The 16,321-nt window shown below is 46.7% G+C and overlaps 1 protein-coding gene across 1 annotated transcript in view; it reads right to left on the reverse strand.

Moving 5' to 3' along the window:
* Nucleotides 1-3,549: 3,549 nt before the first annotated feature.
* Nucleotides 3,550-16,321, reverse strand: part of IL37 (interleukin 37) — a 45,509-nt gene continuing 32,737 nt past the window's right edge. The window contains exons 2-5 of the mRNA XM_076000968.1: nucleotides 10,174-10,304; nucleotides 9,421-9,483; nucleotides 5,573-5,709; nucleotides 3,550-4,785 (exon numbers count right to left, since the gene is read on the reverse strand). Coding sequence (XP_075857083.1) covers nucleotides 4,351-4,785; nucleotides 5,573-5,709; nucleotides 9,421-9,483; nucleotides 10,174-10,255 — 717 coding nt within the window. The 5' untranslated portion in view covers nucleotides 10,256-10,304 and the 3' untranslated portion in view covers nucleotides 3,550-4,350. The remainder of the gene's footprint in view (nucleotides 4,786-5,572; nucleotides 5,710-9,420; nucleotides 9,484-10,173; nucleotides 10,305-16,321) is intronic.

Here is a 16,321-nt window from a genome sequence, read left to right on the forward strand (position 1 = left end):
TGCTTCTTGCATTTGGATATCAAGATTTCTGGCCAGGCCCAGCATATTTTCCTCCAGTATTCCATGAAATAAGTTTTCCAGCCCTTGTGATTGTTCCTCTTCCCCTTCCAAAATCCAGATCACCCTGAGATTCAGCTTTTTTACATAATCCCACACTTCTTGTAAGCTTTGGTCTTGTCTCTTGTTTCTGTGTTCCCTTTCTTCTTCTGATTTGTTTAGGGCATAGGCATAATCTTCGAGCTCTGAGATTCTTTCCTCTGCATGGTCGAACCTGTTCTTGATGTTTTCCACTGTATTATGGAGATCCTTAATTCTTTCCTTCATTGCCAAAAGTTCTGATTGGTTTTTCTGTATAATTTCAATTTCTTTAGAGAATTTTTCATTCATTTCCTGGATTGTTCTTGTGGTTTCTCTATGTTGGGATTCTATTTTCTCTTCAATTCCATTGAGTTTTCTAACAATCCAAATTCAGAATTCCTCCTCTGTCAGTTTAATCATATCATGTAGGTTGGTGTTGGTTGATGGAGGTCAAGTATTTTCTTTTGGAGGTGACTTTTCTCTCTGCTCCTTCATATTTCCTGTGATCTTCTGCTGGATCTTTCTCATCTGGATGTTTTGTCAAGAATCGGAGGTGTTGGGACTGGGTTATGAGCTAAATTCTGGGATTCCTAAGGAATGATCTTTGGCAGGGCTGAGAATATGTGCTCTGGTCCTGTATCATCTTAGAGGAGTTTGAGTCTGTTGGGTTATCTTTGATCTAATGTCTTTACCTTTCGTCTATAGAGATTAATGGGTTTAGGCCCCTTGCTTAGAGACTCAGGCATTAGATAACTCTTGTGAGAGTGAGTTCACTCTTGACCCCTATGTTGAAGTGGGAGGCACCATGATAGGCTCTGAGATTTCTCTCTTTTGTTACTTGAGGCCTCTGAGAGTCCCAAACCAGAAAGCGACCTGCCACATCGCTTAGCCCCTGCCGGGGTGAGGTCAGTCCCTTCTGCACAAAATCCCAGTGGGCTGGTCGCCACCAAGGGTAATCTCCAACCCCAGCAAATATCAGCCCAGACAACAGATTCCCTCACCCCTCTGAAATTCCCAGGAATGGGGCTTCCCCTTTAGCTGGAGGCACTGGCTATCAGGCCACAGTAGAGTGGAAAAGAGGGGACTCAGTTTGATAGGCTGTCCTGATAGGCTGTTAGAGCCACCTTTCCATGGCCAGTGTCAGCAGGGAGGTGGAAGCAAAGCAGAGATGACAATCTTGCAACTCAGGTTTCAGGTAGAACAGCCTCTTTCTCAACTCTGCCCAGAGGCAGAGTCAGACCCTTTGGCGTGAAGCACCCAGGCCCAAATCATAGGATGGTGTGGGTGATGGTGTCTCCCCAGATTATATCTGGAAAAGTAGCCTCATTCACCACTCCACCTTGCCAAGATGAGCTCTGCTCTCTGGTCACAGAGCGTGGGCAGCTTGTGTAGCAAGGGATTGCCCAAGGTTAATCTGGCAGGGCAGTGGCGCAAACCGCCACACTCTGCCTTCTGTCTCTTTAAACACAGAATTCGAGACAAGCTCCTGGAATGGGAACAGCCTCTTTCTAAGTTCCTCCCAGAGGTGGAGTCAGAACCTTTGGCACAAAGCACCCGGTCCCAAGTCAAAGGAGAGTGTGAGTGATAATTTCTCTCCAGGTTATATCTGGATAGCAGCTTCCTTCACAACTCCGCCTTGCCAAGACAGGCTTTGCTCTCTGGACACAGAGAGCAGGTGGCTTGTGCAACAATGGACCACCCAAAATCAGTCTGGTGGGGCAGCCACGCGAACTGCCACTCTTCGCCTTCTGACTCTGTAAACACAGAATTGGAGACAAGCAGCAGGAATGGGAACAGCCTCTTTCTCCCTTCTGCCCAGAGGTGGAGTCAGAACCTTTGGCGCAAAGCGCCCAGTCTCAAGTCACAGGAGACTATGGGTGATAATTTCTCTCCAAGTTATATCTGGATAGCAGCCTCCTTTGCAACTCCACCTTGCCAAGATGGGCTCTGCTTTTTGGACACAGAGTGCAAGTGGCTTGTGCAGTGAGGGACCACCCAAGATCAGTCTGGTGGGGCAGCCGGGCATACCACCACTCTCTCCCTTCACTGTCCCTCCAAACACAGAGTCCAAGTCAAACCACAGGAATGGGAAGATGGGGGTGGTGTTAGAGGAGCAGAGGGACTTCCCCCAACTCGCGGAGTCCCCACTGTTCAAGGAACGAAGCTTTGTGCTCTCTGTCCACTCAGCGCCAGCCAAAACCTCAACTGTATCCAAGGACAAAGCCTCCTTTCGGGTATACTCCCCTCAACCTGGACCTGGAAGCATCCTGCAGCGAGAGGCCAGATGGGGCTCTCACTCCTGCCAAGCAAAGGAGTGACTGCTGGGTTCGGACCTTCTCCCACCTGAAACTGCCTCAGCAGAGTGCTAAGGAGAGTTCAAAAAGATCCCTGCTTCAGTCTCCTCTCCACACAGCTTTGTCTGGCACTTCCACTTCCCACCACCTTCAGGCACTTCCTGGCCTGAGTGGGTGTGGAGCTCGACTGGGGGGGGGAGGATGTCCCCAAGCTCTAGCTAGAGCTGATGCTCCAGGTAGAGTTTGACTGCCAGTGGCCAGTCAAACCACTCCTCGCTCCCTCCCTGTTGTATGTTTCTGATTCCCCGGGTTTTACGGAAGAATAACCAATTCACCTTTGATTTCGGCTGCAGTCTTTCTTATCCCTCTGTTTCCCTGTGATTGTCCAAAGGCTTGTGAAGCTGGTCCTGTGGAAGTGCAGACCACTCACGTGTGGTTGTCTGCGTTCTTCACTTTCCATTCTGGGAGCAGAGAGCCAGGAGGGCACCCCTACTTCGCCATTTACCTCACGTTCTTTCTTTTTTTTTTTTTTTTTTGTAATTGATTTTAATTGGGTTTTTTTATTCTTTTAATAATTTTTTTTTATTTCAGCATGTTATGGGGGTACAAATGTTTATGGTACATGTGTTCCCTTTCTCCCAAAGTCAGAACTTCAAGCATGTCCATCCCCCAGATGCACTCATTATGTATGTACCATCCCCCAGATGGTGCACATTGCACTCCTTATGTGTGTGTATATATATATATATACCCATCACCTCCTCCTCCCACTCATCTGCCCAACGCCTGATAAATGTTATTCCTATATGTCCACTTAGGTTTGATCAGTGAAACCAATTTGCTAATGAGTACATGTGGTGCTTATTTTTCCATTCTTGGGATACTTCACTTAGTGGAATGGGTTCCAGCTCTATCCAGGGAAATACAAGATGTGCTATATCACCATTGTTTCTTAGAGCTGAATAGTACTCTATGGTATGCATATACCACATTTTATTAATCCACTCATGTAATGATGGATACTTGGGTTGTTTCCACATCTTTGTGATTGTGAATTGTGCCTCAATAAACATTAGAGTGCAGATTTTTTTTTTATAGAATGTCTTTTGTTCTTTTGGGTAGATGCCCAGTAATGGGCTTGCTGGATCAAATGATAGACCTACTTGTATCTCTTTAAGGTATCTCCATATTGCTTTCCATAGATGTTGCACTAATTTGCAGTCCCACCAGCAGTGTATGCGTGTTCCTATCTCTCCGCATCCACACCAACATTTATTGTTTTGGGACTTTTTGATAAAGGCCATTCTCACTGAAGATAAGTGATATCTTATTGTGGTTTTGAATTGCATTTCCCTGATGCAATTCAGGGGCTCATTTCAGTTTTGGAAACTTGTTGAAATGAAATCTCCATTAAAGATGTTGAGCGTTTTTTCATATGTTTGTTGCAGGCACATAGATTTTCATAGTTGTTAGATTTGTTCCAGGTGGGAACCCAAAAAGTATGTATAGGACAGAATTCAGTTAATGGAAAACTTAGGTTCATGAAACAGTAGCCACAGGAGTCTGGAGAGTCGCCGGAGATTGTGAAATCTAACAGACAGCTGCAGCCAGCATTCCTGTTTCCCCCGATAAGGACTCCCCTCCCTTATCTCTACAGCATGAGACTGACACAGGAGTCCCAGAAATTGGTCATTTAAAAGCAATTATTTCAATTGCTGTTCCAGCCCACGTACTCACTCCCCTCTGAGAAACCCTGTATAAAACCTAAGTATTTCACCTCCCTCGGTGTGGACACTTTTCTTGGCCTCCACTCATCTGCACCCAGATGCTCAAAATCAACATTTTGCTACACATGAAGCTTTGTGTGTCCCTCTCTCTTGGCTCCGGACTTAACAATAGTATTGTTAATAGAAGATGATGTCTTCTATGTCCGTGATGTCTGTAGTCACCTCTCCTTTTTCATTTCTGATTCAGTTTATTAAAGTTGTTTTCTTTCATTTCTTGTCACTCTAGCAAGAGGGATATCAATTTTGTTTCTTTTTGAAAACCCGACTTTTGGGTTTCTTGATCCTCTGTATAGTTCTTTTGTGCATTTAGCAGGTTCTATGTTCTCAGGCGATTGCTCCGCATTGGGAAAGCAGAAGGCAGCATTCAATGGGGCATTCGTAATGCTGACTTCACTGGGGCTCATTTCAGTTTCGGAAACTTGTTGAAATGAAAACTCCATTAATTTCCCTTCTCCGGATGTATCTGTCACTTCAACAGGTGCACCAGAATTGCGTGAGGTGCAGACAAACCAACCAGGGTGGGCAGCTGACTCTAGCGTGCAGCAGGAGCCCACCTGAGCCCTATAAAAGACGAAGGGCAGACGTACTTTTTCCTTCTGGGTAGCAAGTTTCATCAGTTCATTCTTCTACGAGGCAAAAGAGATTAATTAGATAACACAGGCTTTGGAAGGGAGAAAAATCCAGCATGTGTGCTCTTGCTCCAGGACTTTGCATGGGACAGGAGGAAAAGATGGAAGGCAGGGTGGGCCTTGGAGACTTTGGGTGTCAGCCCATAGTACTCTTATTTAAGGAGTGATAAGTAATCATGATTTCCTTCCCATCCCTCTTCTCCTACCAAATTAAAAACAAATTGAGAGAGAGATGCAGGTATCAGATGGATATCAAAATGTCAGCTCTATTATTTTAAAATTTAGATTAAAGAATATGGCTTATATCTGCATCCAAAATTGAGCTTCTTAAGGTTTCCCCCCTGAAGTGAAAGGATGCTCCATCTAGGACCAAGTTTGCAGAGCAGACACACTGCTTTCCAAGCAGCTGCCTCACAACCTCCAACCCTGTAGTGGCATATCAGGTTCCTGACCCATGTGTACCACCTGCCATGGGGGGGGGGCAGAGCAGGAGGGAGCCCACCCGACGCAGGACAGGCACCAGGGTGGAGGCAGGGGCACCTATGTGTGTTCAGCTCCTCTGCCAAGTCCCCCCATTGTGGGGCATCCCTCCCCCTCCCCCAGAAGGGGCAAGGAAGCAGAGAAGAGAGCAGGAAACTCTTCTGCTCAGTGCTTCCTGAAAACTGGATGCTCCTGTTATACTGGCCACAATAAGAATTTGCAGGGAGAATGAGAGGCATTGAGGACCTTGGCCTTTCACTTTGGAGTAGCCACGGGTACCAGAAGTTGGAACTGAAACTCTCACCTTCAGCTGAAGGGATGGCTTGCTTTGTTCTTCGTCCTTATCGCAGCACAGACAAAGCTCTCCTTTAGAGACTGCCAGGAGAATTGGGCTTCCTTCGTGGCTTGAGCTCGTGTGCGAGGCTAATACAAAGAAGGTCTCTGGAAAAAAGACATAAAAGTGGTCAGTTCTCAGAGTAGTAGAAAGTCCCTCCTGCCTACTGGGGTTTCAGGCTGGACACATACCCCTATCCCCTTGACTCTGTGGTCAGAGTCCCCCTCTGTCACACTGGTCCAATCTCCTCTTTTCCCACAGCCTGGCATGTGGCTCCTTCTTCCAGCTCTTCCAGCAAGATTCCCCTCATATCTGGCCATTGTTATAGACCCTCCACCCAATTCCTAAGGGTCCCTGGGGTTTCTCCTCCCCACTGCACTATCTGCTGAGGGCGGGATGTGGTATAGCACAGAGGTGAGCCCACTTGGAGGGAGGCCTTACCCTGGCTGAGTGGGGACAGAAAACATAGCCAAGACTGAGAGTCACCTGGAACTGTGTACGGTTTATTTGGAACTGCAATGAGGGTCTCATCAGACAGGACCAAAACCTTTTGATCCTGGTCACGAATGCTGAATTTTTCTGGCGCTCTGGCATTCACTTTTGCACCTAGATGAATATAACCAGATATCAACACTTCACACTGGGAATGGAAGACTCAGCCCTGTCTACCCCACATCTGAGGGGTCAAGGCCCAGCTCTCTATCCTGCCGGGGGGTCAGACATCACAGCCACTGAATATTTCTTACACTCCCAGGCTTCCTGTCTTGCTGAGACAAGCAATTTAGCATTGTGTGTAAGGTAAGCAGTGGGTTCCAGATTTTGACAGATGGGTTCAATCTGAGCTCTGCAGTAGGACCTAGGACAAGTGACTAAATCTCTCCAAACCTCAGTGTCCTCATCTGTGAAATTGGAGTAATAAATAATAGCACCTACCTGAGAAAGGAGTTATGAGGATTAAAATGCTTACTCCAATGAATAGCAATTAGCCTGAGCGAAGAAGGTGTCTGAGGTGTAGAAAAGATTCAGGACACGTAAATCATTGTTCTTCTAACCCTCGTTGCTGCATCATGCCATCAGCAATGCCTGGGGTGGGACAGACACCTGCACTGGCTGGGCCAAGGTAGACGTGATAGAAAAGGGTGGGGGTCAAGGCAGGAAGCCCCCAGTAGCCCAGCATGGTGCAAGGCACTATAGCGGCTCCTTTGAAAGGCCACAGGGCTTGCACCTGGCCCTGGAAGAGGCTCTTCCAGCTGGCAGGACCAGCCACGACAGTGGCCAGAGCTTCCCAGGGCATGGGCGCCTAGGAACTCATTCAGGCCAGGCCTTCCTAGAGTGGAGACCTAATAGGGAACCTTTCCTACTGGCCTCTGATTGGGCAGGCCACACGGCACTCAGCAAGGAACATAGACATTTGTTTAATGGAGGGCAGGAGTCCCCATGCTGGGCCAGTAACTGTCAGGGCTGGTGGCTGTAAAATGGCAAATATGGCAATGTGATAACACAGTGTATATCTAATATAGGCATCTGTGATAGGCAATTATAATGTAGAGAGTAATTCTAAAATGTCATTCTCCTCCCATGCCATAAGCACATGACCTCAGGCCGGGTTTCTCATCATGGAGTGGCCTCCTGGCCTCTGTGTGCCCAGAGAGTGGGGGAGGACTCCTCCTGTAACACCAGCTCTCCTGCCACCTCCTCCCCACAGACCTCCCCAGCCCCTCTGTGCAGGATGGCTTCCTCCCTGGTGCTGTGGCACTTTGCACTTGTCACTTGTACCTGCACATGGCTACTGCTGTCCTTGTCTCATCACCCTCTAGCACTGTGAGCTCCCCGGGAGCAGTGCCCTGTCTGACAATCCTGTGACCCTCCACAGCCACCCCAACAGTGCCCCAAGCATCGTGGACACTCAGTAACTATGGAAGGGGTGAGTGGCCCCTGGCAAGATCCTCAGAAATTCTACAGTGATACGGGGACAGATGCGATGTGTGGTTTTCAGCCCTGGCTTATATCAGAACCTTGTCAGGAGCTTTTCTGGCCCCACCCCAGACATTGTGAGTGCACAGGGCAGGTGTGGGTTGATCTAGAGCCAATTGAACTAGATTAACTCTAAGTCTTTCAATTTCCCACACTTTGATGTACAATGAGCCTCATGCAGAGTGTGGTTTAGGAGGTATGGGTGAGGCTAAGGCTCTGCCTTTCTAGTAAGCCCCAGGAGCTGTTGATGGCCCTGGTCTGAGGACACCCTCTGAGTGGCATGGCCTAAGGAGGTGGTTCTCAACTGTGGCTGTACACTGGGAATCACCTGCTGGGTGACACTTGAAGACCAAGGTCACCTGTGCCCCACGCCCCTGAGATTCTGCCTCAATTGTCTTGAATCAGAATTCAGAAGTTGTACTTCTAGCACTAGCCATGTACTTTTTTACTTCTTAAGTAGTAAATATTTCTTAAATCTTCTCCCTCTTTCACTTCCTTTTCCCTCCTCTCATGCCCTGAGTTGGGCCCACATCACCTCACACCCAGGTGTGTGCAGTATCCTCTCGACTGGTGTTCTCACTCATCAGCCCTGACCCCTAATCTGACCTTCAGACTTCTTCCCAAGGCCTCTGTGGAGGTGCTGTGGTTCCAAGGCACTGGGAAGTACTTTCTGTAAGGGATGGATCTCAAACTTTCACGTGCAACACAATATCCTGGAAGGTGTGTTAAAATACAGGCCCTTGAGCCTCATCCCAGAGTCTCTGCTGCCAGAGGTCTGTGGTGGGGTGAGAATTTGCATTTCTATAAAATTTCTAGGAGCTGACACTGCTGTCGGTCCAAGGTCCACACTTTGAGAACTACTGCTCTCAGATTTCAGATCACAACCCAGAAAAGAAGCCAGGATAGGCCCACCAGACAAGCTTACATGGTTGGTTCCCCTAGGTGGGGCACAGTGTAGACCAGGAGCCAGCACCCTGTAGCTATGACAACACTGGAAACACAAAAGCAATTTCAGCAGCAGCAACAATGGTAGTAGCAGTGAGGGCAGCCTCTCCTCACTGTGACAAGGGAGTGGCTGGGCACCTTTATACACCTGGTCCTATTTGGTCCTCGCTGCCATTTTACAGGTAAGGAAAGTGAGGAAAGTTCACACATTAACCTATGGCAGAGCCGGGACTCAGTCTGAGGTTCTCTGACTGTCCTGTGCAGAGGGAGGTGACAGGCAGCCTTAAGCCAGAGTTAGGCAGGCAGATGATATAGTACCTTTAAATTTCAGCATCTGCTGCTTACTACCTGTGTCACCTGGGGCAGGTAACTTCTCCTCTCTGCCTCAATCTCCACACCTGAACAGTGGTGGTGTTAATTATTTCCTCCTGGGGTGGTTGTGAGGTGCACACGGTTTGTGTGAGGAAGGTTCTGGCTCCCAGGGTGGCCACCCTGAGCATTTGGTGGTGGGCAGGGGCAGGGAGGGGAGGTGTCTCTCACTGCCACACCCCTGTTTGTCATCAGTGCTGTGAGGAGGTCAGAGTCCCCAGCCTCTTGACTGTGGTCAGAAGAAGCACCTAGAAGGTTCCCAGGCACAACACCTTCCTTCTTCCTTCTCCTGTGCTTCTTAGTGGGTGTGTTACCTGCCCCTCCCTGGGGAGGCAGAGGCCCACCCTGGGCTCTTCTTTCTTGTGTTTTCTCCTGATAGGATTTGCTTGCACAAAGGAAAAGCCTCAGCCCATCCAGCACCCTTAGGTGACCCTGGTCTACAATTCTCCTGCCCTCTCCCAGGGCCCCACGGCGCCCTCTCCCACCCCCAACCTCATCCCTCGGCCCCTATTACCTCACCAGGGACTTACTTGAGGGGACAGAATTCACGGAGGGGACACTCAGGCCTGGTTCCAGGGGGCTTCTGGCTGGGTCTGCAGTCAGACAGTGAGGTTAGCACATGTGATTGGGATTTCCAGAGGATTTAGGGGTGCCAGGGACCATGTACTTCCTTCTTTTGTGTGTTTGTATGCTGAGAAATACTAGAGCAGAGTCAATAATGACATCAAAACTCAGCTTCCTCAGTCAAAAATGTTGGGAAATAGAGATGAAATAGCTCAGGGGGTTGGCCACTGGTGTGTTTCAAGCCTCCCAGCGATAGACATTTGGGCCAAAGGTGCTCTTAGTGTTCCCCTTGAGCCGACAACATCCAAGCACCTTCCTCCCTGGAGCACGCACTCCGAAGCCCTGCGTGTGGGGCATGTTCCACCCAGCCTCAGAGAGTCCCTTCTCGTCTGTGGCTTCTCTCCTGCCTGGGCAGGTTGGGAGGGAAGAGATGCATTTGGAGGACATAGAACCATCCAGTCGGAGGGCAGGACTTCAAAGCCCCTGTCTTTAGGTGGGGATGACCCATTCATCTGCCACCTGATGCCCCTGGGCACCCATGGCAAAGCTTCTTTTGCCCTTTCAGGATTCCTCTTGTCTAATTCACTTCCCAGGGAAGTTCTAAAGCTCACGTGCCATGTAAGGTCAGCAGGGAGGAGCTGGTCTGTGCACAGCACCTAGCAAGGTCCGCTTTAGGAATTACACTTTGGCTCTATTGTGCATTTTTATAAGAATCTCACCTTCTGAGCAGCACCAGGGTTCATCTTCTCCCCAGTCTTCAGCGTCCATTTTCACTCCTGAGTTCTCCTCCAACAAGGACATTTTCAACGTTGAGTTTTTACTCAATGGCAGATGGGATGAAGTACAAGACCTAAGTGGACAGAAATGAGACCAGTTAGGGCACCTCCTGACCACCAGGCACTTTGCTGGGTGTCCCTCATGCTGAACAGGACACCAGCCTTGCTCTCTGCTTGGAGATGCCCACTGGCCCCTTATGGGACCAGACCCTTCTGTCTGTCACTCTTCCAAAGCAGTGTTTTCCAAACTGTGGCTCACAAGCTAATCCACGGGTCATAACATTTTTGTGGATCTTGACATTTTATAAAAATGAAATAAGGTAGAAAAGTGCAAAGTGAATTGCGCTAGTCCTGGGGCTGGCAACCATGGCTTACCAGCCAAATCTGGCCCACTGCCTGTTGTTTTGGGTTTTCTTAATAAATATATATTGTCCTCGTCTACTTTGGGGCTACAATAGCAGAGGTGAATAGTTGAAAGATCATCTGGCTAGCAAAGCCTAAAATACTTACCATCTGAATCTTTCCATAAAAATTTTGCTGGCTCTCTGCAGTAGCCTAGTATTTCCCTAACAAAAAGCCGTTTCTTTGCAACCTCTCATCATGAAAAACTGGGCCTCCAAATGTCCCAGGAGGCTCAATTTCTACTATCTTAAGGTAAGGTTATTCACATGATTTACTTCATGGGGAGGGGCTGGAGAAGAGATATTTATTTAGATATTATAGATATTTATATATATTTATAAACACTGCACACCCAAACTCAGTAGACAGAGAACTTTCCCCAGCATGAGGCCAGGTCGACACAGTGAAAACGATATTCCATGCAAATGGAAGCCAAAAGAAGGCTGGTGTAGCAGTTCTGATTTTAGATAACTTAGTCTTAAATCAACAAAAGTAATGAAAGACAAAGATGGTCACTATGTGATGATGAAGGATACAATTCAACAAGAAGATGAACCCATTCTACTAAGTGAAGTATCCCAAGAATGGAAAAATAAGCACCACATGGACTCACCAGCAAACTGGTATTAACAGATCAACACCTAAGTGGACACACAGGAATAACATTTATCGGGTGTCGGGCAGGTGGGAGGGGGGATGAGGGGATGGGTATATATATACATAATGAGTACGATGCGCACCATCTGGGGGATGGGCACACTTGCAGCTCTGATTCCAGGAGAGAAGCAGGGGGGGAAGGCAACACACGTAACCTAAACATTTGTACCCCCATAAGATGCTGAAAGAAAAACAATTCTAAATATTTATGCACCTAACTCAGGTGCACAAAGATTCATAAAGCAAATCCTGCTTGATCTAAACAAAATGATAAACCACAGTACCGTAATGGCCTGTGACTTCAAGACCCCTTTGACAGAACAGAAGAGATCCTCCAAACAGAAAATAAACAACAAAAAAATAATGGACTTAAACAGAACCCTGGAAGAAATGGACCTGACTGATGTTTACAGAACATTCTACCCAAAAACCACTGAATATATATTTTTTTATCAGCTCACGGGACATTCTCTAAGATTGACCACATCCTAGGCCATAAAGCCTGTCACAACAAATTTTTCAAAAATAGAAATTATACCATGCATCTTCTCATACAACAGTGGAATAAAATTAGAAATCAACTCCAACAGAAACTCTCATCTCTACAGAAAGTCATGGAAACTAAGCAAGCTTCTGCTGAATGATTATTGGGTTAAGGAGAAAATTAAGATGGAAATAAAAAGATTCTTTGAACAAAATGAGAAAGGAGACACAAGTTATCAAATTCTGTAGTACACAGCTAAAGCAGTCCTCAGAGGAAAATTTTATCCATAAATGCCTACATCCAAAGGACAGAAAGATCACAAATCAACAATCTAATGAATAGCCTCAAAGAACCGGAAAAGAATGAGCACCTCTTGTATTATTTTGGATGGACCTGGAGCCCATTCTACTAAGTGAAGTACCACAAGAATGAAAAAACAACCACCACAAGTATTCACCATCAAATTGGCATTAACTGATCAACACTTATATGCACATTTAGTAGTAACATTCATCAAGTATCAGGCAAGTGGGAAGGGGAAGGAGGAGATGGGTATATTGACACCTAAGGGGTGTGGTGCACACCATCTGGGGATGGACAAGCTTGAAGCTTTGACTCAGGTAGGGCAAATACAACATATGTAATCTAACCATTTGTCATTTCTTCTCACCACAAGGTGCTGAAATAAAAATAATTAATTACTTAATCTGAAAAACAATAAAATCAGTCTTAACCTTCTGAGAACATGCTAGCATTATCAGGTTAGCAGGTTTCCTAAGCCAGTGTCTCCCTGGCCCTCCAGCAATACCCTGCTTGTTGGCAGAAACTTTTCTAGGAGACAGCAGGCTACAGTTGGGGCTGAGAGCAAGGTGGTCTGGGCAAGTCTCAGAGATAATAGTTAGAAATTCAGGGAATCTATAGAGAGATCTGCTTCTAGTGGGGAAGAAAGGCAAGGCAGGTGGCCAGAGAATGCTCTACCATCCCATCCAAGTCAGTTAGCCTCGATAGCCAGGGGTGAGGACCACTTACCTCGGCCAGGGATCCCCTTGGTCTGTGGCTCTGTCTTAGACTCCTAGAGCTCTGTTTGTCTTCTGCCCTTTTATTAAGCATGGTAATCATTGGGATTCGTCACTTTGGGAGTGGACATGCCAATGCAATGTAGTATTCCTCTAGTCAATAATAAATAGCATCCTATGTTATCAGTCATCACTTGTTGCCTGCTATTTCATTCCAAACAATGGTACAAACAAAATCCTGGGGGGCAGTGTCACTCTGCCAAGGGCTGTGTCACGTCAATTCAACACACTTCAAGGCACGTGAGGTGGACATTGTGGCTGCCAGTCCAGTCTGACATCAAAGGTGTAGGAAGCATATGAGTGAAGGAAAGAGGACTGGGTCAGCCAGTGAGCTGGGAGGTTCAGGAAAGGTCTTGTTCTCATGGTGGTTCTTAGCCCCAATTGCAGAGTTCAGGCAACTGGAGTCCCCGCGTCACAGAGAAAAATGTCCTCCTTTTATGTCTCCTTCCAGGTACCCCTAGGATGCACTGCCACTGCCCTGCAACTCTTCTCTGTCCCCTTTTCTTCAAAGGTAACATGCAAAGCTCTCTCAAGGGACTTTCTCTGATCAAGCTGACCAAGGACCAGCTTCTCTCTCAGCCCATTGGCTATTTACTTGCGTGCATTTTCTTGCATTTTGCATTGCATTTGACTTTGTCAGTTACTATGTACAGCTGTGTTTCCCAAGGGCAAGCATGGCTGGTCAATTCAGAGGAAAAGCCACATAATTGATTAAGGTAAGCTTGTGGACTACCACTACAAGCACCGCAATGACACAGGAACAGCAACAGCCACAGTGGTCCTTCCTATTTTACAGAAAAAGGCAGTGCAATTTAGCAAGGAAAAGAAACTTACTCAAAATCATATCCCTAGTTCCTGGAAGGACAGGATTGTAACTTCGGCTCTTCTGAGCATGTTGCAGCCACATTTCTTAAACATGACTGAAGACTGTGGTCTCATCTTCTAGCCTTTCTCCATGCACATATTTATGTACCATACTAAATAGGAATGTGTTTGACAAATTATTCTTGTAACGTGCCTTTCCTACTTAATAATGTCTCTTGCCATTTTTACTCAGCACCACATCTCAAATACCATTCCACTTCATCAATACTTTTCTACAACATTATTTTTAATTGTTTCAGTATTTCATTATTTGTCTAAAGACCTGGAAAAGTGCTATTCCCTTGATGGCTGGGATAAAAGTTCTTAATTTGTCTGTTAGATTCCTAATAAGGAAACACATGTCTTTGGAGAACTTCCTGATAAACCCCTTGGCCTAAGATGAGATTGTAAAGGAAAAGATGAAGTAAAAATAAAATACAGTCAAGGCAGCCACTACCTTGCCTTCTAAGAAGGCAGGTTGGGGTAACTGCTGGCACTTCTGCTGTGCTGACTTCTGACATGAATGAGACTGCGAGTGCAGGGGCAACCTGCATTTCTCTCAGGACAGGGAAGATGGAGATTGGTAGGGGGTGTCATGTTGGAGTGGGTGAGAAATAGACTTACAGAGACTGTGCTGAGTGGCTCCCACAGGAATAGCCAGAGCTATGTAGTGTGGTGAGTATTCAACATATAGTAAACTCTCATCTTTATTACCCATAAAACCTCAGTAAGTTTGATATTCTGTACCAACACTGACACACAGGGGTGCTGTTTGTTTGTGGGAGGATGAACAACAGACAAGGGACAGCTAACTTGTGTGTCACATACCAACAGATCATAACTTAACTAATCCTCAATTTTGAACATTTGGATTATTTTCATTTTTATACTGTTCTATGTAGATATATATATATACATATATATATAGAGAGAGAGAGAGAGAGAGAGATTTCTGTGCTTAATATGTTGAGACTTTGATCTTTGCATATACCATTGTTTACTTCTCTGGGATAAATTCCTAGCTAAGTAATTGCTAGGGCAAAGGACATATGCATTTTGTTTTATATGCTTTTTAAATTTTTGTATCTTACAGTGATCTTTAAGGGCTCTAATATATTGGATACTTTTTTGCACTTTTCTGACTACTCACTATAGAGGCAAACACCTTTCAGACTTTTGGACAGATTGTTATGGTCATGTGTGTGTGTGTGTGTGTTGTAGAATGTATATATATGTGGAGGGAAGTTATGACTATATTTTGTGTATTTTATGTGTGTTGTGGGTATACATTTTGTGTGGTTTTGTGCATTTGTTGTGTGTTGTATGTGTTGTGTGAGTGGTGGCAGAGGGAAAAGCCTTTGGTTTCTTTGCATCTGCCCAGCACCAAACAGGGCTCAGCATGGTAGCCACTAGCAATTGATTCACACATAAAGTATCCCCTACTTTGTGCCTAGCAGGAAAGTGCAGAAGGGCTACATACTCCATTGGAACCAGCCTCCCGTGCTCAGGGTAGCAGATGAACTGAGAAACATCCAGGACTCAATTTACAAGAATTACAAGATGGTCCTGTTGTACAGCTACTGGTGCACTGGAATTCCAGCCATTCTCATCATATTCTTTTGATATTTCTGAACAGATTAGACACCACCAAGTGATTCCTCCTTTAAGGTATTCAAGGGGCCAGTTGGCAGTGATGCCTTCATGACAACTGTACGCAGTCCACATGCGCCCTCGAACAATCCCCTTATCAGACGCCTACCTCCTGTCTGCTTTGGAAGGTCAGTGCCCAGGCCCTGTGTGGGGCCCTGGCTGCTGCTCCTAGGGGACAGAGCAAAGATGGCATGTGTCTGCAATTCACTGGCCATCTCTCCTGATACCAGACACTTTGGCATTTGGAACCGTCAACCTTCAGCTTCTGGGTAGCTCTAGGGGGCCTTGTTTCCTTACTCACAAGTTGGTTTGGGGAACTCATTCCCATGTGGTATGGGACACGGCAGAGGGGGATATTATTTTTGCCGTAGGATGTGAGTATTCAACAGAGATGAGGGAAAACTGAACAGAATATGCCAGGATTTCTCTTCCTAGGAATCCCAAGAGCGCCTCATTCTGCTGGTTAGGAATTCATTTATAAATGCCTTCAAGTGTACAAGGGCCTCCATGCTGCCCTAATATTACCCTATTCCAGTGGTGTGGGCCATGCCGCCTGTCGTTGTAGCATTTCTGGGTCATGGCACAGCCAGTGATTATCCCAAAGCAGCATGGCATTGTGGCAGAGGCAGGACTCAAAAGCTCCCCCCTCCATCCACCATCTCCTCTCTGGCCCCTCTTCTCCAAACCACAGAGCCCACACATCACCTGTGCCCACAGCTTTTCTCCTCCTGCTGAGCGAGGTGTTTCTGCCCTCTAGGCAAGTTCCTGGAATCCGTACTTCTCAGAGTAGATTTGGGGAAAAGAGCCAGCAGCCCCCACTAGCTCCCCATCCTCCTCTGCTGTGGTCTGTTCACAGGAGGGGAGGAGAGGAGGGTGCAAGAGTTCCAGAGCAGCACAGGTTCAGGGTAAGGAGAGTGAGAGAGTGGTTGGGCATGGGGGTCGTGTCCAGAGGACAGAG

The sequence above is a fragment of the Microcebus murinus genome, chromosome 3 (genome assembly GCF_040939455.1).
Source record: "Microcebus murinus isolate Inina chromosome 3, M.murinus_Inina_mat1.0, whole genome shotgun sequence".
NCBI classification, from domain to species: Eukaryota; Metazoa; Chordata; class Mammalia; order Primates; family Cheirogaleidae; genus Microcebus; species Microcebus murinus.